General features: G+C 33.8%; 1 protein-coding gene across 1 annotated transcript; it reads left to right on the forward strand.

Moving 5' to 3' along the window:
• Window positions 1-11,543: 11,543 nt before the first annotated feature.
• On the forward strand, window positions 11,544-19,413 carry LOC114334516 (charged multivesicular body protein 5). Its single transcript, XM_028284578.2, has 4 exons — window positions 11,544-11,713; window positions 11,778-12,095; window positions 18,779-19,015; window positions 19,079-19,413. Exons 1-4 carry the CDS (start codon window positions 11,645-11,647, stop codon window positions 19,121-19,123), a joined length of 669 nt encoding a protein of 222 aa, XP_028140379.1. The 5' UTR covers window positions 11,544-11,644; the 3' UTR covers window positions 19,124-19,413.
• The last annotated feature ends 3,987 nt before the right edge of the window (window positions 19,414-23,400 follow it).

The raw sequence follows: 23,400 nt of genomic DNA on the forward strand, positions 1-23,400 counted from the left end.
CCTACCGACTTGAAGCAAGAGTATCTTTCGGTACTAGAATAGCTAACAATTTAATAATCCAGTGTCAAAGATGCTTAAAATTTAAAGACAAAAAAGTTATGTGATAAAATAACTGTTGCCCTGCCCAAAACGGACGCCCAAGACCTGTACTAGAAATTCGCAATGGATGCAATCGATTCATCTCTGGAAAGTAAATACGCATACCAATTTTTGTTTTTGTAAATAGAAGCATTCTGGAGGTACTTAACAAAAACTAATTACATGACGCCATCTTCAAAGAGCTCTAGCTCCCTTAGGAAGCATTTTTGGACTAGGTGAATTGGGTTAATTTGTCTTAAAATTATCTGAGGAATCTCCTGTCTTCGTTTGTGGGTAGAGTTTCTGGACACCCTGTATTTATAAACTAATTAAAATATTTTTCGAAGAGCTATATTATCCAGTTTTTAAGGATTTAGATGTGAAAAAGTCGACAAAAAAGACGAAAGATAATTCCGTTTAAAAATACCCTCTATTAACAAGTATAACAATAGTATTTAATTATCCACAAAACTAAAGAGTGATTTCAATTATCTAGTGTATTACCCCAGTTTCGAGAAAAATAGAGACGTTTATCACAAATTGGCAGGTTTTACTTTATGTATAACGTTGAAATATAATACAAGAAAGGGTGCAATAATATATCATTATTGTTCTACATATTTTGTTGTGATATCCTAATACAATTATCTATTTTTACTGTGAATAAACCACAATTTTTCCGAACAAATGAAGAAGAATTCTGGAAGGTTTGGCGAGTCAGATACTTCACAGAATCTGAACCAAATCGACGACGTTAACAAAACCATAAAAACCTTCTCGAAGCCGGACTGCAGGTCGCAACAAAAACGAAAAAAGACAAAATAAGCAACGAAACCAGTAACTAGTGAAGGAAAGAAGACAACTACTAGTGGAAAATACACGCCACACTCACGAATCTTCTTCTTCAAGTGCCATCTCCGCGACGGAGGTCGGCAATCATCATAGCTATTTGGACTTAAGAGACGGCTGCTCTGAAAAGTTCAGATAGCTCTCCCTATGCTTCTTTTTCCTTGAATCTTTCCCTGCATAATCAATTGGAGAGATATGTACGAGATATTATAATTGTCTTGTTTTGATGGTGCTTAAGACTTCCATATCTTCATTCATCTTTCTCAGAGCCTCTTTGTTTGTGACGTGTACTGTTCACAATATTCTCAGAATTTTTCCACACCCACAGCTCGAATGATTGTAATTTTTTACTCTAGATACTCAAGAATGCGTAGGACTAAATAAAACAATTAGAAGATTACTAAAATGTGACATTAAAGAAATGGGACGAGAACTTAATAGAGCACGTCCTAGAAAACAACAAAGGCTTAAAAGACCGACACTGGATGTTCAAAAAATTATAAAAAGACAGCAATAACAAGGAAGAGGAGAACAAGAATAAAATAACAAAGATAGATGAAAATTTCTACTACTGATAGAGCTATTTAATAGATATCTCCATAATTGCAAAATCCCTAAAGACTGGAACGAGAGTCTATTTATACTCGATCATATGCCTACAGAAAAGGAGACAAATGTAACCTAAAGGATTATAAACCTATATTATGGCTCAGTCAGGCGTATAAACTGTTCCCAAACAGCCACAAATTCATTTCTTCTAAAATTTGCAAGGCAAACCAACGATAAATAAGAATAAGACTAGGGGGAATCTAAGATTACATTCCACAACCCTTCTATTTATCTAGGTAAAATTCCATCGATTCTTGGTTCCTTGTACTCAGAGGAATAAAACTAATAGAAAATGAAAGATAGTTAATATTTCATTCCGTTTTAGAGACCAACGGCGCAACCAGGATGATCCTAAGGGGGGGTTACAACTACTGGAGGGCCCCTGGGGATATGGAATGCTGCCAATTTAAGCTCAAAGTACATCCCAATGGGGCTTTATAACCACAACCCCCCCGCTTACGCCACTGTTAGAGACGACCATCATCCTCTTACGTACGTTTCACTCTTTTGAGATCTCCAGAGAGGCCGATGGCCTGCTCTGAATCAATAAGGAGACCTGTCTCACTAAGAAAAATTATAAACAATAATTTGCTTTTAGGCGCTGCCTGTAGATCCGAAAATCTATAGACTTCTACTGTTGGAACCAAGTTCTAGTGACAACCCAAATTCGTGCCTTCTAATTAAATTTTTTAATTAAATGTCGCCTTTATTTTAATTAAAAGTCGCTACAGAGTCAAAAAGTAAAGTGTTTTTTATAATTTTGCTTAGTGAGACAGTCCGTTTTCTATTATAGACCATAGGCCTCTGTGAAGATCTCAAAAGAGATCTCAAAACATCTCTACGTAAAAGGATGATGGTCACCTCTGAAACAATGAAATATTAACTGTTTTTCATTTTCTATTAGTTTTACTCCTATCTGAGTACATAAGGAACTAAGATTCGATGGAATTTTACCTCGAGAAATCGACGGGTTGTAGAATGCAATCTTAGATTGCTCCTAGTCTTCTTTTTATTTATCGTTCGTTTGCCTTCAGTGGCGTAGCTAGCGTGGGTGACACCCGGGGCGGTAATCGATGGTGTCACCCCAAATCCTAAAAATAAAGGTTGTTAAAATCAACGAAAATCCGATAAAAGTATGTTTTGAATAATGAAAAAATTAAGTATTATAGTTAACGAAACTGCATTAAATAGTATATCATCATCATCATAATCTAGCCGTAATCGTCCACTGCTGAACATAGGCCTCCTCTATGTTTCTTTATGTCTCCCTATCTTGAGCTACCACTCTCTAGTTCCCGACAGTTCTATATAACAATTCATTTACTTTTTTGGTTTACAGTATGTGAATGAATTAAAATATTTTGTTTTATAGGCCTGGATCCCGCGTACTAAAAAAAAGTTGATTAATGGCAAGCTGAAATTTGTTAATAGCTTAACGGTGTGTAGTCGGACAAACTTTGATGTACGGGAACACTGGAACAGAGGAAGTTTTAATTGTGGAACAGTTTAAAAAATTGGAATGTCGGATTACGAAAACATCCTATGTATTTTGTCGGACAGAACATCCAATTGATTTGTTACCCTTTCATTAAACTCTCATGCAAAAATCAGACTGCTATTACTAACCAATATGATTCCTGTCATTTGACATATTGTTCGGGTTCCACTCATTAAAATGCCCAGTTTGTGATAAACACCAGTCTGATTTTTGAAAATGAGAGTTTAATGAAATGGTAACAAATCAATTGGAAGTTCTGTCCGACAAAATACATGGAACGTTTTCGCAGTCTGACGTTACAAATTTTTAAACTGTTCCACGATTAAAACTTCCACTGTTCCAGTGTTGCTATACATCAAGGTTTGTCCGACTAGACACCGTTAAGCTATTAACAAATTTTTAACGTGCTATTAATAAACTTTTTTTGGTACACGGGATCCAGGTCTATTAGCTTTACTAGCGACAAACTCTGAAAATCACATTTTCTATATTTATGTTTTGTGTTGCTTTATGTTCGATAGTTAACCCTTTGCGGTCGTCACTTTTCTGCCTGTTAGTACTTTCTCGAAAAGTCAGTTTTGACTGGGGTCAACAGACCCCAGAATCTGTGGTATAATTTATGAGCAATCTTTTCGGGACAACCTGAATATTACTAGTGATTTTGCCCATAGACAACGACCGCAAAGGGTTAATAAACCGAGGTTATTTAGCCTTGTTGACGTCATTGTTTCTCGCAAGTAATTCTTGATTGATTTTAGCTTCCCAAAACTTCTCTCACATGAAGCAACCGATACAAAAATGGTCATAGACAATTTTAAGCCGACCATTAAGTTTGGGAGAGATTCCATGAAATCCCATTCCACAATGAGTTTTAAAAAGTCTACAGCTAAAGCTAACCATTTAGATAACTGTAATATTGGCCGCTGGTAAAAGTCTTCTGAGCCTTGGTATTTCTAGCAGGAGGTCTTCTTCTGATACCTCTTCATGGTAAAAGTCACAAAATGTTGAAACAGCTAATTTCAACTGTTCACTGTTTGCGGAAAAGCAAAGTGTGTGTCGGCCCAGGGCCCCCGCAAGGCTGATTTGCGCCCGCGTGCGGGACATATTTTAGCGCCCTTTAAATCTACTATACATAAAAATATACTGTATAAAACTAATAAATATTTTTGAAAAATTTAAACCCAGAATGAAAGACTACATTATTACTGAGGACGAAAGTCCTTGAAAACTTCTATAATGTTTATTTTAATAAGTTACAGGTGTGAAAATAAAAGAGAAAATTTAGTGTGATTTTTAATAATTGCAAATATTTAATTCAAAAAAAAACTTTTTATTTATTTTGGGGGACTATCAGCCCTCGGCAATAACGTTATATTTCATTCTGCGTTAAAAATTTTAAAAAATACTTATTAGTTTTCTCATGATTCGAAAAAAATAAATACATTTAAAACACATTGAAAATTTTGACAGGCGACATTTTGCGGCTTTCCCTTAAATTGTTTGCTACATTAATGAAGCACCTTGCATATTAAATTAAAAATATACATTTACGTAAATAAACAATAATATTTTGTCATTTCAAAGTTTTCAAACCAATTTTATACAGGGTGTCTACATAACTAGGAACCATATGGGAAACTGTTTTATTATTAATTTTACGAGAAAAAGTTAATCTTCATAAAAAGTTCTGCATCGGCTAGAACTCAGAATGCAACCATCAAATATCAAATTTTATGAATCTTATACAAAGTATGTCAAAAAATATGAATTTCGGTCAAGTTCGGTACGTTTAGTTTTCACAATATTGAAAAGTTATTATGAAAAGTTGTTCAGCAAAAACTATACATACATATTTCTATATGCAATTACATCCTTCTAATTGAAATTGAAATTGAAATATTGAAATATATAATAAAAATTTGATAGGATTTGATGGTTGCATCTTAGATTTTAGACCATGCAAAGCTTTTTAGAAAGAACTTTTTATCGTACATTAATTGTACTTTTCAACAACGCCCTTTTCATTTATTAGAAATAATGTGATAAGTCTTTTATCATTATTAATTAATTAACGAATAACAATAAAAGAGTTATCGCATTATTCGTAATAAATGAAAAGGGCGTTGCATATTAAAACATAATTTTTAATTAATTCCAAACAACTTTTCATAATAATAATTTTCGATATTGTGAAATATAAGGTACTCTTGATCGAAATTCATATTTTTGATACTCATAAGATTGACACAGTTTTATATTTGGTTGCATTTTAGTTTTTAGACTATGCAAAGCATTTTATGAAGAATAAATATTTTCCGTAAAATTAATAATAAAAAAGTTTCCCATATGGTTCCAAGTTACGCAGACACAATGTCTGTTTTATTTTCTTTTTTTTTGTTAATAAATTCTAAATTGTGGATTTTATTAGAGGAAACCCTATTATAACCATTTAAAATGAATTATTATATTATTCTATGCAATGTTTATGATACTTACCATTTTCACAATTAATTTAATTTCCACACCACTTAAAATAACAACAAATAACAAAGATTGTCCAATATTTTTACACGAAAACAAAAGTTTAAAATCAGGGCAAAACAAACCCAACGGATATTGCGATAATAGTCGTGTAGGTAATTATTAACACCAATATAAAATAAAATTTTCACTGCAGGAAACCACCCGTTCACCAGTAAGAGTAAATAATGTTTGTGCCTAATAAACGCATAGGCGACAAGGAAAAAGATACTCAAGTCAAATACATAATCATAATTCATAGAGTATTTGTTTACTTACGGGTAATTATCATAAATTCGAGTTAAAGGTTCACTTTATACGAGTAAAACTACTTGATCCAGTAAGTTGTGTTTTTGTTGGAGTAAAACTGCTAAGTTGCGGTTTATGGGTGTTAATTTATGTTTCTACTCGTCAAGAAGTGTGATTTGATGTTTATTTTTGACTATTTTGAGTGTCGTTTTAGTTTACAACATAAAATCGATTGGATAGTATACCAAGCGTAATTCAATATACTTCAAAGAAAAACATTAGGAAGGAACAGAGAGTGTGGAGCCCGCTTAAGCGGGCTCCACACTCTTGGCGAAGTTACTTCGCCAAAGTTGACCGAAGTCCGAAGTACCTCTCTACACACTCGTTCTACTTCGCGAGGAAGTGCGATACCGACAAAGAGCGGTGCGATACCGAGAAAGATCCCTTTGAATCGGACGGGCCAGACCGACAGAGAATGGAAGTAGAACGAAGTGAGGCAAAGTTGCACAAGGTGGCCGTCTACACTCTCGTACTTGTTGAACCTCGATCGACTTCGGCGAGAGTGTGGAGCTCACATATTTTTGACAGAGTAATTTCAACATTTCAGGACGGGAATAATTATTTTTTCAGTAATAACACAATATTTGATTTTTGAGATTTCTCTAACTGTTCATGAAATAATTAAAATTGTATATAAAAAATGATTATCTCATTTAAAATAAATATTTCTTATTTACCAAACCTTCGGTTTGGCGCCCCTTTGGGGTTACGCCTGCGTGCGCCGCACGCGTTGCACGCCCGGTTACGGGGCCCTGGTGTCGGCACAGCCTCGAACAATGAAGCCATATGAACGGACTGATCTAGTTTCTAGTTCAACATTGAATATGTCAAAACATTCCAACATATCTTTTTGAAGTTCGTATCGATGTGTAAGTCCTATATCGGTAGCTAACTCACCATGCATTCGTTTTCTTCATCGAATTAGTTTTAGGTGGAAATGTCGTCGTCCTCATATTTTCTCGTGGCAAAATCTATGTATTGCTTCATTTATAATATGATTACGTTTTTCTTTAATATAGAGACGAAGTGCCCCTATTTTGGTCGCTGATTGATCAACGGTTATGCCTTTAATTGCACAAAGCGGGCATAAGGTTATGTGCAGCACCGCTGGTGTATAAATTTTCTTGCTGATGAGATAATTCCTCAATTGAAGCAACAATACTATAAAAATGTTGTGCCAATACTTTAACTGCAGCCAGCATAGTGTGCAGTGACTGAGAACTCCAACGCGTTGTGTAAAGTCGCTTAACAGATGTTTTGCCGTGTTTAATAAGCACTTCCTAGCAGCTAATGGAACCAGATAAAAAATTAAAAATTGATTCTACAGTTCCGAAAAATGTTACACAAGATGTGTTTTGCGCAAAAGAGTGCTGGCCACATAAATTAATTAAATGATCAATAGATCCGACGAAAATGACCTTTTTGATTTTTGTCTTAATAATAGCTTGTATTCCTCCTTGTACGCCGCTCATAACAGCTGCATTATCGTATCCCTGTGAACGACACTTCATAATATTTCTACACGATCAATTTTAAGCTTCTTGAGAATTTTGTTACTTAGATCAACTTAGATTAACTGATTTTTTCCTTTTAACGGAAAAAATCCAAGAAATGCCTCTTTGACCTCGACTTTTCTCGGCTTTGTGTGTTCACAAAATAATATCAATTAGATTTAGATTGTTACGTGAGTAAAGTCACAAAGTAACGATTCATTCTTTTGTGATTGGGTCTCTCGGGTGTCACCCCTTCAGGGGTGACACCTGGGGCGGACCGCCCCACCCTAGCTACGCCACTGTTTGCCTTGTAAATTTTAGAAGGCAAGATTTGGGTTGTCATCAGGACTTGGTTCCAACAATAGAAGTCTTTAAATTTTCGAATTCGTGCAAATATCAGCGTCTAAAAGAAAACTATTGTATATAATTGTGCTTAGTGAGACATTTTTTTTTTTATTTATTATTTATACATATGACCTGGCCTCTAGTTACTAATCCAGGTCGTTTTTTCCTGATGGGATTACAGATATTTTCTTTTTATATTTTTACATTTTTTACTCAACTATTAAATCTATTTTTACAATTAACAATTTGCCATAATCTATTAATTACATTTAACAAACAAATTTAAATAAACAATTTAAAATATTTTTGGTACTATCAACTCCCTTCTAAGTTATAAAGACAGTCCCTCTATTTTCAGAAGAGAGTTGGTAGTTTTTTTTTTCTTTTTTTTTTATTTCATGAATTATGTATTGAATTATTATTTTATTTATTTATTTTATATTGAATTATTATTATTATAATTGTAAATATCTATTTTTGAATTTTTTATTTTATTTATTTTAACTTTATCTTACTCAACTTCATCAGGGTTGGATTATTGGTTGTCTTCTTCTATTATTATAGATTTCTTGTTGTTTTTTAGATATTATTTGTGTGAGATTGTTTAATATTTCAAAATATTCTTCATTTTGTAATATATCTCTTATTTCAATTCTTTCTAATCTTCTTCTCATTTCTCTATGTTCTTCATTTTCTATAGTATTTTCACAATGTAACACTATATGTTCTGGTGTACCTAGTTCTCCACATTCACAATATGCATCATCTTTTAAGTTAAATCTTTCCAAATATGTTGGGTACGGTCCATGTCCTGTTAAAAAGTGTACTAAACCTTGTTTTGGATTAAAATAATTTGGAATGTTTTCTAATATTGGTATAAAATTGTATAAATGTCTAGATTTTGTTGAATTTTCCCATTCATTTTGTCTTTTTCTATTTATTATTTCTTTTAATTCTCTTTTATTTCTTATATCTAATCCTATTATTTGTATTATTTTTTCATATTTTTCTTTTTCTGGCCAATAATTACATGCTCTTTTTTGTGTTTCTAAATGCATTGGCATTACTCCAGTTAAAACTGTGAGTGCCTGTGTTGCAGTTGTTCCAAATGCTCCCGTCATTCTTACAAGAAATCCTCTCTGAGCTCTATTTAATTTTTCTGCGTTTTTTTTATTTATTAATCTATGTGCCCATACACTTGAACCGTACCCTACAATTGATGCAAGTATTGTACTTAGGTATATTCTCATCTGTCGGAACGAAATTCTATATTCCTTCTGTGCTAGACTAGCAATGCTATGCATGATCTTTGTTGCCTTTTCACAGACACAATTCATGTGTTTTGTAAATAATTTTTGTTCGTCTATTATAATACCTAAATATCTTGTTTCCATTTTTCTTTTTATTGTTTTCCCTCTAATTTTTATAATTGGATCTCTTTCTAAATTTCCTTTTATTAAACTATATGTTGTTTTTGAATCTGATATTGTTAATTTTACTTTATTCATCCAATCATTTACTCTTACTAATACTTCATTTGATTTATTTTCTAATTCTCTTCTTGAGTTTGCATCTATGATCAACAACAAATCATCTGCATATGCTATGCTTCCAAGCACTTCAGGATCTATAGTCAATTGTTCCAACAGTTCCTCTAGCATTACATCCCAGAACATAGGTCCACAAACTGATCCTTGTGGACATCCTTTTGTGATATGTTTTGTCTTTTTTCCTGTTGGACAGCTTAGGCTTGCATATCGGTCTTGACAGTAGTTTCTGAGACTTCCGTACAGATTCTTTGGACATCTCATTCTTCGAAGTCTTTCAAAGAATGACGGCCACCAAAGATTGTCAAAAGCCCCAGACACGTCTTTAAAGACCATTAAAACATACTTTTTTATGCTTTCGTTTACTATTTCAAATACTTTATTTATTGCATCTTCTGTTGATCTACCTTTCCTAAAACCATACTGACCAGGATGTAATCCAATTTCTGTTCTTATTTGATTTAATTTTTTACATAGTAATTTTTCTTGTAATTTTCCCATTGTATTCAATAAACATACCGGTCTATATGATTTCGGTAAGGCAGGATCTTTATCTTCCCCTTTATGTATTATTATAACTTCTGCTTGTTTAAAATTATTGGGAAACCTTCTTTGTCTAAGACATTCATTATATAATGATGTTAATACTGGAATTAATTGTTCCGACAATGCTTGAAGTATTTCAACATGAATATTATCCGGTCCAGGTGCCTTCTTTCTTTTCATTTCTCTCATACTTTCATATACTTCTTCTTCTGTGAATTCCTCTATTTCTTTTTCTTCTTCTATTTGGTATTCTTGTATCATTTCCCAGGCAACCAAACGACGTTTTTATAACGTAGATAACACGTCATAAAAATGACCAATTGACGTGTTTCTATGACGTAGTATCGACGTTGAAAATCACGTGAATTTGTCTCATCGATTTGACGTCATAATTGTGACGATTTTAAAACGTCTAAAAGGTGACGTCTTTTATACGTCGGTAATATTCACGTCTTTAATACTTTCAAAAAGTGACCTCTTTCAGATGTTTCAAAATAGGTAGTATATAAAAAATAGGTAACATGAAACCTATAGGTCTACGTCTCATGTGTCGATGAAGATATACTACTATTTGTTTAAGATCGCTTGTGCATTAGAAGTAATCTAACATTGATTCTGCATGATTGTAGCAGCCCTCGCATTATAGAATTTTCACTATTTATATAAGTATACCTACTTACTGTGTCAAAACTGAAAAAACATACAAACTAATAAATAATTTATTAACAAATTACTCGATAAAAGTCGATAACACATAATTAGTTCATTAACAGAAAATAAACATAACCTCAAACAGTTGTCAAGAAGAATACTGCATTAAACTAACTCACTGAGCAAAAACGAATACAAATCTCTTAATTAACACGTTTCTTCAACTAAATATCTAAACGAAAAGTCTTATTTTATCACACAAGACACAAACCACGTAAACAATAAATGAGAAATTTATTATGAAAATTATTTAACGAAATTGTTTGGAGTAATACAAACAAGCTCCTCCCAATTTTGTGACGTCAGACTTAAACTGTCTGAAAAGAAAACGTTTTTTAAACGTTACTTTAACGTCATTAATCTTACGTATTTAAAGTCACCTACAAAAGACGTCTATATGACGTAATTTTCAAATACGTGTATATATTCAACCAAAACTGACGTTTCCTCGACGTTATATGACGTCAGTTGGTTGCCTGGGTTCTTCTCTTATATTTCTTTGTTCTACTGTTTCTCCTTCTAATTTATCTGGAGGTAATAATACATTAAGTAATGTTTCGGCCGATTCTTCCCAACTTTCTGTAAATGTTCCATCTTCTTTTTTTAAAGTAGAAAGCATTGTCGGACATCTAATTTTTTTAGAAACTATTTTATATGGTATTCCCCACATATCTAATTCTAAGTGTCTTGATATAATAATATCATAATAATGCTTAGTGAGACAGTTCGTTTCCTTCTTGATTCAGAGCAGACCATAGACCTTTCTAAAGATCTCAAAAGAGTGAAACGTACGTAAGACGATGATGGTGGCCTCTAAAACATAGCTCATAATTTGAATTAAAAAAGTATTTTTAAAACTCCTTTGCTATGACTGTTACAGTGTTAAAAAAGTTAATCTATTGTCTACGCAATAAACCTTTTTTTTATTTCTCTTATTTGAATTTGATTGTATTATAAAATATGCGTCCGCCTATGGTTTTTTAAAAAATAGCAAAAACAATTCGGGCGAACTTCACGGCAGTTGAGTAAACTGACATCTAATTTACTTTTGACATTGACGTTTTGTTTAAGAATTTGGATGACTAATTAAGCAAAAATAATTCTTTAAAAATTTGATATTAAATTTATAATAATACAAAATGAATCGTTTATTCGGAAAAGGAAAACCAAAGGAACCAGGTCCAAGTATAACTGACGTTATATCAGGGGTAATTATCTTTCAAAAACTTGATAAAAACAGTATAATTACTGCTAATCTACTACAATTTTTAGGTGGATCAAAGAGCTGAAGGTGTAGAGAAAAAAATTAATGCCTTAGAAAATGACTTGCGTAAATTTAGAGACCAAATGTCTAAAATGCGAGAGGGGCCTGCCAAAAATGCTGTTAAACAGAAGGCCCTCAGGATTCTCAAGCAGAAAAAGATGTATGAAGGTCAGCTAGAGAATTTAAGGGGCCAGTCCTTCAACATGGAGCAAGCTAACTTTGCACATCAAGCATTGAAAGATACTCAAGTCACAGTAGTAGCTATGAGAGATGGTATGAAAGAAATGAAAAAGGAGTTTAAGAAGATTAACATTGATGATATAGATGTAAGTCTTTTCATATACTATTCAATTCAAGTTAACTGAACTTAGTTTTTAGTAATTTTTGAGTTTTGCATTTACTCGCTTACAGAGGCAGTTTTTTTTATGCAATAATTGCCCAACAATTGTGCAAAGTGCAACAACACAATTGGATCAATCTGGATTAATTAGTGGAGGGATATGGTGCAATTTCAAAAAATGTGGCAATTGTTTTGGCGACATAGCTTCTAATTGTTTGATATAAATATGTTGCCGAATATTCAGTGGGTATAGGAATTCAAGGCAATTTGTTTACATCCTGTATAAAGGGATGATTGGAAGTAACACAGAGCCAACGTGCTGAGACATAATATGTTGTCTACCTTTATGTGTTGTGAATTGTGACTGCAACTGGTTCATTTAAAGGCAGCGCCAGACATGCTGTATTTGGCAAATACTGAACAAGTGCTCGCTATTTGCCTATTAATGTGGAGGGGTTGCTTGCTATTTGGCATTGCCCAATTTTAGTACTTGTAGAATATTTGTTGTGTTCCCGTATGTTGTCTGTCTTTTCAACACTTCAAAGTAAACAAATATTCGCCGTTTGAATATTTTTATTCTCATTTACATATTCGTGCAAGCATAAGCAAGTTTTTAAATGTTGGGTTAAAGTTTATATCTAATTTAATTTATTTAATTGTTTATTAAAGTACAGTGGAACCTCGATAACTCGGATTAATAGGGACCTCGGCCGATCCGGGTTATCGAAAATCCGGGTTAGCCGGCCAATATGGTAAAAATTAGTAAAATACATACAAATAATAAACAAATACACATTATAATTGCAAAAACATGAAATACATATGCACAGTACATCTAAATTACGTACAGTTGTATACAGTATTGTTTATTTCTTGATAAAAAATTCAGTCAAAGTGAAAAAATGTTTGTTTTGTCTGATGAAAATCGGTCCGGGTTAGCCGGACTTCCGGGTTATCGGGGGCCGACTTATCGGGGTCCCACTGTACTTTAGTTATTACTACAGAGTGTAAAAAATACCGAAAATAGTAAATATAGAGTAGACCAATGAAAGTATTTTACAACTTTTGGATGTATATGAAAATGAACCTATAATATGGAATGTGAATCTTTTAAATCATAAAAATCGAAATGATGTTTACGATGCATGAAAATGAATACACGTTAAGATCGGTGAGAAATACACCATAAGCGAGTTAAAAAAGAAAAAGGAATCATTAATGGCATCATTTAGAGCCCGTTCGCAAAAATCAAAACAAAGCTTAAAAAGTGGTTTGATTAAGTGACACCATCTTCTCATTCTTGGCTTTTTTTCTGTTATTTAATAATAAACTTCCACCAGACTTAATGACAAAAGCGGCTAAATTTATAAGAAGCTTTGTATCACTAACCGTTATGTACCTTTTTTGTTCGTTTAGAATATATTTGTTGTTCCCACAGTGATTCGATACACGAAAAATCTCAAATATGTGGTGCAAGGTGCTTGCCGTTTAACGAACACTTTCATGAGCACTCAAATATTTGATATTTGGCAAGCACTTGTTCAGTATTTGCCAAATATCGCATGTCTGGTGCCACCTTAAAATGACATCATTTTTTTGTGTTCACTTGCATTCTTGTTTGTGGGATAACAAAATACGTATACAGTAGACTCCTTCTTAACGAGAACTGAAATGGCAAACTAATCACCTCGTTATAAGCTGATCACGTTATACTAGAAAACAATAATATTATACCTGTGCATAAATATGAATATGTGGTTTTCTAAAACATTAACTTCCTATAGTGAAGCCATTTCAAGCAATATAAGATGCTAAAATATTGTTTGAATACTTACTTACTCAATCAGTAGACCCATTTGTACCTTTTATGTGTTGGGCCGTTTATAATACAATTCATTAAATTACAGTAATTTACAATCTTCTGAGGTGTCCTAGCTCTTAATGAACTCTCTCCATTCCTTCCTATCGCCCTGGTTATAAGCGAAACCTCGTAATATCTGTGTTGGTTATAGAGAGAGTATACTGTATCACTATTTAGTATGAATCCCTAGTAGCTAGGAATAGAAGGTTTAAGGCAAGTTTTGTTGATACAAAAATTGGTTCTCTCATGAATTGGTAGTCTGTTTCGTAATTAATGGGCTAACTTTAATCAAAAGAAATTTAAAATGACTACAAGACATTCTATACCCTATTCCACGAATATACTACTGTGTTGGATTATTTCGACAACGAATATTTTATTGTGCAAAATATGAAGAAAGAAAATAAATTGCAAATTACATTGCTGTTTTTTGGAATAATTATTAGAGCCATTTACTTTCGTACTTCTTATGTTGCACACTGAAATATTCGTTGTTGCGATAATCCAAAACAGACGTATGTTGGTGGAATGAACCATATCTATAGTCCTTCCCACCTTGACTTTACAATATAAGGAACATAGGCAATGTAGTCCTTATGAGAGTTTTTAGCACAGTGATGTCGATTTTGTCAAAAAGAATTTGTAATCGAACATTGGAGATATTAAATTAAAACTGTTTTAGAAAGACAATCTACAATTTTAGGATTCATATGTGTAATAACTCTAGTATACCAAATATACTTAAACGCATATAAATCCTAAAATTATAGATTGCCTTTCTAAAACAGTTTTAATTTAATCTCTAAACGTTTGCACTTGGATGTGCCTATTTCTTTTCTGTCTTTCTTTCTTTTCCTTTCCACTGCAAGAATGTCATCCTTGTTGAGTGTAGACTGAATGAGTGACTGTTCAACTGAATTGCTTGTATGTATTGCTTTCATGTTTGAAAGTATGGTGTAGTTTCTTCAAGTTGTTCCTTATCACTCAATATTGTAGTTGCTAAACATTTTTCCAAATCGATACATATTGCCATTGCCATAAATTGCTTGGTATTTTGTCACATCACAATCAACCATTATTGCTCATAATTAAGCAATGTTTGTTGCCCATATAAGCTCACCTTTAGACAACTATACTAATGTCCTTTCTATTTTTTCCTGTGCTTTTCATAGATGATTCAATGTCCAGAATATAGTCACAGTATTAAAAACAAACAACAGTGACGCTCTCGTTAGCGCCTTTGAGGTTTTTGAAGTCTCGTTTTGTAGAGGCAGCCTCAGCCATCTTGTTATCTGACCGGACTGACTCAATGAAAATCTTTTAAAAGCCCTATTGTAGGGCTTAGGGTTAGAAATATTATATGAATTAAATATATCAAATAAATTATCAAACAGTATAATCAGATATCAGTGGTTCCAACAGCTTCAAGAGGCAACATATTAAAATTAATGTACAAGGTTAAACCAGCAGCAACTCTGCTAGTATGCATCTGAGTTGCTAGTCAAATCTTCAAGATTGAAAGTATGCAGAAGCGCAGTGAGTTCTGCAACTTTTTGCCTCAATCTGTCTACAACACGGAAAAAATGTGTGGTTTCATCAAGGTTGCAGTAGGGTGGTTCGAAAAAAACTTTTTTTTTATTTCAGATCGCTATAGTGCGCAAAAGTTGCCATTGGTATAGACTTGAAAAAAGCACTAATTATAATTTTTTTATTAATTTGTCTTCCGGTCGCGCAATGCCATCGAAGTTAGCAAAAATTGTGAAAAACCTGAATGTTTCATATATTTCTTTAACAGGCCAGATGGTTTTAATTGCGTTCCTATACCATAAATTAACTACTAAAAGTATGTAAAATCAATATAAATGCACTTATTATACATTTGTTTCATATCTTCCGGTCGCGCAACATAATACAAAATGAGTAAAATTAGTAGTTTTTGCAAAATTTCAAAGTTTCACTATTTGGTACAATTTAATCATACGACTTTTAGAGATGGTATAGTTTAATTTAATTACAATAATATATTTAAAATCCAAGCATATAAGATAAATTTTGATATTCAAGTGGAATTCGGTCGCGCAGCTTCGTCAAAAACAGCAGACTACCGAGAGACGAGGCGAAAGTGACGAATGCCAGCGAAGCGCGTGCTGCCACAAATAAAGATACATGTGGGAATACCTCTACAATGGAGTATTTGTCTTCTCCATTACAACTAACTGCCATTCCACCACTTTTTCCAACACTTAGATGAAAATACAACGGGCCCAATAGGATATTCCGGACCAATTGGAAAGGCCCTACCTGATTGTGAAAGACTACCACTTATTGATTTTAATCCTATTGATTGTGAGATTCCAAAAGTTGACAAGCGTATTCTTAGCAAGCACCAATAATTGTACTTGCTTGAGATATCAGAAGTCATCAAGTCAGGACATTCTTCAGAAGACTTTGTAGTGGGTACGTGATCCTATCCCAACGTCACATTCAAGATGGCTTACTACTGCAAATCGAGTTTTGCGTTTCTACATCAGTGTGTCCAACCCTTCTGAAAATCTGAGAGAGATTGTCATATTCATTTTCAAATGTTATAATATGCCTATGTGGTTTGCCACAAAAATAAACCACAAATTCACAGATGGGCCTAGACATGATTACAAAATCATTGAATATTCAAGGTACTTACCAGAAGAGCTTCTTAAAGTTGTTGATCCCGTTTTACAACGAAATGCTTACTTTGCCCATCCCGAAAATTTACTTTTGGCTATGGTAACTGATGACAGAAACCATATCCGAGAGCTGGGCTTTAGGCGTATCATGAAGGAAAAGCAAGCAATATCTGAAAGTGACTCGTATCAGAATCTTTAAACCACCAAACTTAAACTTTGAAGCTAAATAGTATTACGAAATTATCAAATAGAACACCAGTACACTGACTCTCCTCTACTGCTAAGAACATTGACTAATGAAGAGATAAAACAGTATGTGGGCAATGACTTCAAGCCTGTTATGAGTATAGATACTTTGGTAGTACTGTACATACACAGGCAGTTGAAAGATGCGTTAAGCTAGTGACCGTAGCTTCAAGTAAAGTGTGTGGACACAGTTCCAGAGACGGCTATATTAGAACCACATTATTGCACCGCTCAACGATGCCAACGATTAAAATCAACAACAACTGGTAGTCTTTCACAACAGGTAGGGCCTTTCCAATCGGTCCGGATATCCTATAGTGCCTGTTGTATTTCCATCTAAGTGTTGGAAAAGGTGGCGGAATGGCAGTTCGTTGTAATGGAGAAGACAAATACTCCATTGTAGAGGTCTTCCCACATGTATCTCTATTTGTGGCTGCGCGAGCTTCGCTGGCATTCGTCACTTTCGCCTCGCCTCTCGGTAGTCTGCTGTTTTTGACGAAGCTGCGCCACCTAATTCCACTTGAATATCAAAATGTATATTAGGTGCTTGGATTTTAAATAAATTATTGTATGTATGTATACACCGTTCTTAGGCGTCAACGCCCTTCGGTAGGGATCTATGGAGGAGTATCACCAAGCCGGAAGCCCTTATTCCTTCCCGTACCGCTCCTCCATAGGCCGATCAGACGCCAGTTTATTCCAGACCAAGCCGTAGACTCTATTGAGTTTTATACTACGGCGTTGGCCTTTTATAAATTTCATGACCTAGCTGAGGCTCCAACCAGCGACCGCAAATCCACTAAACTTGTCGATCGACTGAGCCCCAGCTAACTGGACCGTCAAGACCGACTAAATTATTGTAATTGAATTAAACTATACGCTGTGAGCTCGTACGTAGAGGGGATATTTACAAATTCGCGAGCGCCAGTAGTGGCAAGTCTGTAAACGTTTACCGGAAATTTGACATAAATGTCAAAGTGATTAATTTAAAATTAAAATTAAAAACATTAATTATAAAAAATATTAGTTGGTCAAAGCTGTGGTATATATTTTTACCTTAAATATACTTACGTTTTAAATACTGAATTTAAGTTTTTTTAATGTTCCGTAATATGTAATTATAATTTAATCTAAAAATCTTAGCGCCATCTACACGATAGTTGTGAAAGTATCCGAAGTAATAAATTCATATTTTATCAATAGAACGTCAAAATGATGAGCAAAATCTTAAAAAATCGATTACAACTTAATTACTTTTTTGCGTTGTAAATGTTAAGCGATAACAATTAAATAATAAATTTAAAAATTACCGGTGAAAGTTGAATTAGTAATCCGCTAGGAGCGCCACCAGCGAAGCTCAGAGCGTATAGCATCTCTAAAAGTCGTATGATTATTAAATTGTACTAATCAGTCAAACTTCCAAATTTTGCAAAAACTACTAATTTTACTCATTTTGTATTACGTTGCGCAACCGGAAGATATGAAACAAATGAATGTATAATAAGTGCATTTATATTGATTTTACATACTTTTAGTAGTTAATTCATGGTATAGGAACGCAATTAAAACCATCTGGCCTGTTAAAAAAAATTTGAAAAATTAAGGTTTTTCACAATTTTTCCTAACTTCGATGGCATTGCGCGACCGGAAGACAAATTATTAAAAAAATAATAATTAGTGCTTTTTTCAAGTCTATACCAATGGCAACTTTTGCGCACTATAGCAATCTGAAATAAGAAAAAAAGTTTTTTTCGAACCACCCTATTGCAGAGTGTCAATTCTGTTTGTTACATATTGGGTTGTGATCATTCACTTTATACAAACTAAACCTAAATTTAGGGGGTCATATAAAATTCTTACATGTGATAAAATATACATACTCCTTTTTTGTTTCAGGATGTGCAAGATGAACTAGCTGATATGTTAGAACAAGCCGATGAAGTACAGGAAGCATTAGGCAGAACCTATAATACTGTCGATGTAGATGAAGATGAACTGGCTGCAGAGCTGGATGCCTTAGGAGATGAAATGGCATTGGATGATGATCAGAGCTACCTGGATAATGTTCTCAACGCCCCTGAAGCACCTTCAACGAAACCAGAAGCAGCCGCTATTGGAAATAAAGGTGGCAAGGTATGTTATAAAGAAAAATGTAGCTTTCAATTACAGATTTAATTTTATATGAATTATTTTTAGGATACAGTACCAGTTGACGAGTTTGGGTTGCCACAGCTGAAGTAGTAAAAGTGCACACAGAGATTTATGTACTAAAAACATGTAAGGGACAGTTTTTTAACACATGTGTACAATATGTAAAGCTTTAGTTTTATTTTTTAAACTTAAAATGTGTATGTGTATCAATGGATAAATTTTTCTGTAGTGATTAGTAAGTAACCAGTTTGCTACACATAGGTACTCATAGGCAGATTTGTAATTCAAAATGGCAAAGCAGTGTTACATTTACAAAATATTTTTATAAATTTATTGTTAAGTCATTACACTTTATAATATAGCTTTTGTTTATTTAAAAATTTTACTTTTGTTATATCCTTTAAATAAAATGCGTTCAACTTTTTCATTAATAACTTATGCTTACCATGCACAATGAATAACAGTGTTACTACACTAGTGTGTTAGATTTAATTTGACCATATGAATTTCAGGGTTTTTATATACTATACTGTTTTTAAACCAGGAGGAGTAATTCAAATTTGCCGTGCGTAATGCTTGTTTGTAATTGGTTCAACCGCAGGCAAGTTTACTGGACTGTTATGAAATTTTGACACTATTAGCACTTCATAGGTTAATTAAATTATATCGGCGATTTTTGTGTTTTCTGCATTATTCCTTTAATATTTAGTCCGCTTTTTATAAAAAAAACTTTGTTTTTAGAACTCTTTAGCGACGTATTAGTATAATATAATATGTATTGATTACTGTTGAAGGCCGATATGATGAACCAATTAAGAAGATGTATTTGATGATTTTTATAAAGTACTTATCTAACAAACGTCTGTCTCAAAAAACTCGTATAAGGCTGTATAGAACATTGATAGTCCCCGTTCTCACATTAGTCTAGGCGCCAGAGGGGTCACCGTGTCATATTCAATTCTGATGGACAAACTCAACGGTTTCTTATGGATTTTTGGCTGCTGATTACGAATTTCGAGGGGGGATTTCGATCCGAGTGGTCAAAAAATTGTTATAAACAATTTAATTGTTTATAAATTGTTTATAAGGCTCTGGCTCACAAACTAAAAGAGATAAAAAAAAATGTTTAAAATAAAATGTGTTCCTTAATAAAAAACGAAGAAAAATCCGTTTACTAAACTTAAATCTAGCAATTAGAACTCAAGATATTGTAAAATTAGTGCACAATGCAAATTGCAAAATAAGTATTTTTCGAAGCTTTATCGATCGTAACTCGGCTTCTACGCATGCAAATAAGTCTTAGAAGGTGTCGTGGTAAAGCTTAATGAACAGGCTTCTAAACAAAGTCTGTTAAATTACTTGATCTTTATTTGTTTTAAAGTTATACCCGTTTGAAGTTACAATTTTCTTAAAAATATTGTACATTCATGTGTTTATAAGAGTTTCAAGCAAATTTGAGCTATAAACATTTATACTTTAATGAACAATAATGGTAGAAAAACTGAAAAGGAACAATTTGAGGTTATGAAAATGTTCATAAGTTTATTTTTGGCCAAGATATCGATATTTTAATGGCGCCCGCTATGAGGCGCAAGATCGGCTCACCGCGTAAAGGTTCACGCGCTAACTTTCGATGCAAATTATAATTTCTATGTATACATACGTTATCTTAATTTTTCATTTTTGAAGATCCTAATAAAATTTTATCATATAGTTCTTATAATTAAATCATCATACTGTACCTCTTATCACCTTTCATTCTATTTACATTGTCTTCTATTTTTTGCACTAAATGAGAAAAAAACATTAAAAACTAATATTTCAGAATTATAACTAAAAAGTAAGTTGATAATATTTATTAATACTATTTTTACAAACATTTTTTTTCATGCATCTGCAAATCTGCATAGAGATATACAGGGAATATCAGCTTTTTTACATCTGCATAAGTTCTTAGCGAAATTTTAACAGTTACATGGTGGTACAAGTCTGTTCTTGTAGGCAGTAAAACTAAAACTTTTTGAGGCTTCAGAGTCTAATTATCTATATGATATCCATATAAAGTGGATCTAGTTCTTTTGCAGCATCATCAAGGCCCGTCAATTGTGTGTATGCCGCCACATCATAAATGCTCGTTTTATATGCAATGATGATGCTGCAAAAGAACTCGATCCATTTTTATATGGATATCACATATTGGCTCATTTTCATGCGTACTTAGAAGCCGAGTTACGATCGATAAATCGTCGAAGAATACATACTTACTTGACTGTCAGCCAATCTTGCGCCTCATAGCGTGCCATTAAAATATCGACATCTTAGCCAAAAATAAACTTAACATTTTCGTAAGCTCAAATTGTTCCTTTTGAGTTGTTTTATCATTATTGTTAATTAAAGTATAAATGTTTATAGCTCAAGTTTGCTTGAAACCTTTATAAACAAATTACTGTACAATTGTTTTAAGAAAATTATAACTTCAAACGGATATAACTTTAAAACAAATGAAGATCAAATAATTTAACAAACTTTGTTTGGAAGCCTCTTAATTAAGCTTTAAAAAGACACCTTATAAGGCTCATTTGCATGCGTAGAAGCCGAGTTACGATCGGTAAAGCTTCGAAAAAATACTTATTTTGCAATTTGCATTGTGCACTAATTTTACAGTATCTTGAGTTCTAATTGTCGGATTTAAGTTTAGTAAACGGTTGTTCCCTCGTTTTTTATTAGGGAACAAATTTTACTTGAAACATTTTTTTATCTCTTTTAGTTTATGAGCCAGAGCCTTATAAACAATTTATAAACAATTAAATTGTTTATAACAATTTTTTGACCACTCGGATCGAAATCCCCCCTCGAAATTCGTAATCAGCAGCCCAAAATCCATAAGAAACCGTTGAGTTTGTCCATCAGAATTGAAAATGACACGGTGACCTCTATTTGGCGCCTAGACTACATATGGTGCAGAGGCATGGACGCTAACTAAAACAGATGAATCCGCTCTATCAATTTTTGAAAGAAAGGTACTACGCAAGATATTCGGAGCGGTTTGTGAGAACGGAATATGGAGGCGTAGATATAACTTTGAACTGCAGAATATCTACAAGCAAAAGTTTGGTGGAAAAGATATTATCACTATAATTAAGCGAAATCGCCTGCAGGGGGCAGGACATGTAGCCCGAGCCCCTGAATCGAACATGATAAAAAGGATTCTAACGGCTCAACCCGTGGGAATGAGAAGACGGGGTAGACCAAAGTTGAGGTGGATGGACGGGGTAACACAAGATGCCGAGAAGATCGGAGTCGGCAACTGGAAAGTGCAGGCAAGGGACAGAACAGAATGGCGTAGAACGATTGAGAAGGTCGAGGCCCTCTAAGGGCTGTAGCACCATGATGATGATGATGATGATTTGGTGATTTTTGTAGTGACTTTCTTGGGTGTGAATCTGTCTTTTTAGTTTACTCCTTCTGGTTTAAAAGCAAAGGCGCTCCTGGAGTTTCGAGGGTCTTTGGTACTACATTAATGCAAACGGATTAGTTATAGGTTTTTGGGTTTGCTGAACACGAATACGTGATCAGCACAGGCATGGGAGCACCTGGTGCCTAAGACAGGTTATCTTCTGAAGTTAAAAACCTAAGAGTAATCCATTTGATTCCTCCGAAACCCCAGAAGATAACCTGTCTTAGGCACCAGGTGATCCTGTGTTTGTGCTGAACACGAATACGTGATTCACGTATTCGTGTTCAGCAACCCCAAAAACCTATAACTAATCCGTTTGCATTATTGTAGTACTAAAAACCCTCGAAACTTCAGGAGCCCCTTTCATTGACCTTGGAAACCAGGTGCTCCGGGAATCGGTTCTGGTGGTATATTCGTGTATAGCGAGCTCAAAAAACCCTCCAGTAATTCATTTGTAACAATTAAATGCCGAAAACCATCGAAACTCTAGAAGATGACGTCCCTTTCAGTGGCCCTGGCCACCACGTCCTCCGGAGATCAATTCTGATGGCATATTCGTACGAATCCCAAGTGTTGGGCGATCCCAAGAACCCCATGAGTAATCTGTTTATATCAATTTAATGCCGAAAACCCTCGAAACTCTAGAAGATGACGTCCGTTGAAGGTAAAGGTCGCCATTGGATAGTCAGGAAAAAATCCTAGACTGCTAGTACTCTTATCTAATCCAAACTTCTACATGTTGCCAGATAACCAGTAACTCAGGAAATTGGAATACCCAGTAAATCCTATAATTTTCCGAGTTTGTGCCTCTATATCTTGACTTGAAAATCCTTCATACGATTTGAGTTGTGCCCATGCCCATGCGAACTTTTTATCAGGATGCTTCAAAAAGTATTTTCCCAAAGTATGA

This window comes from Diabrotica virgifera, chromosome 2 (genome assembly GCF_917563875.1).
Source record: "Diabrotica virgifera virgifera chromosome 2, PGI_DIABVI_V3a".
Lineage (NCBI taxonomy): Eukaryota > Metazoa > Arthropoda > Insecta > Coleoptera > Chrysomelidae > Diabrotica > Diabrotica virgifera.

Coding starts and splice junctions, on each gene's coding strand:
- LOC114334516 (XM_028284578.2), top strand. CDS start 11,645: ATGAATCGTTTATTCGGAAAAGGAAAACCAAAGGAACCAGGTCCAAGT. Junction 12,096..18,778: donor TTAACATTGATGATATAGAT/GTAAGTCTTTTC, acceptor TTTTTGTTTCAG/GATGTGCAAGATGAACTAGC. Junction 19,016..19,078: donor TTGGAAATAAAGGTGGCAAG/GTATGTTATAAA, acceptor AATTATTTTTAG/GATACAGTACCAGTTGACGA.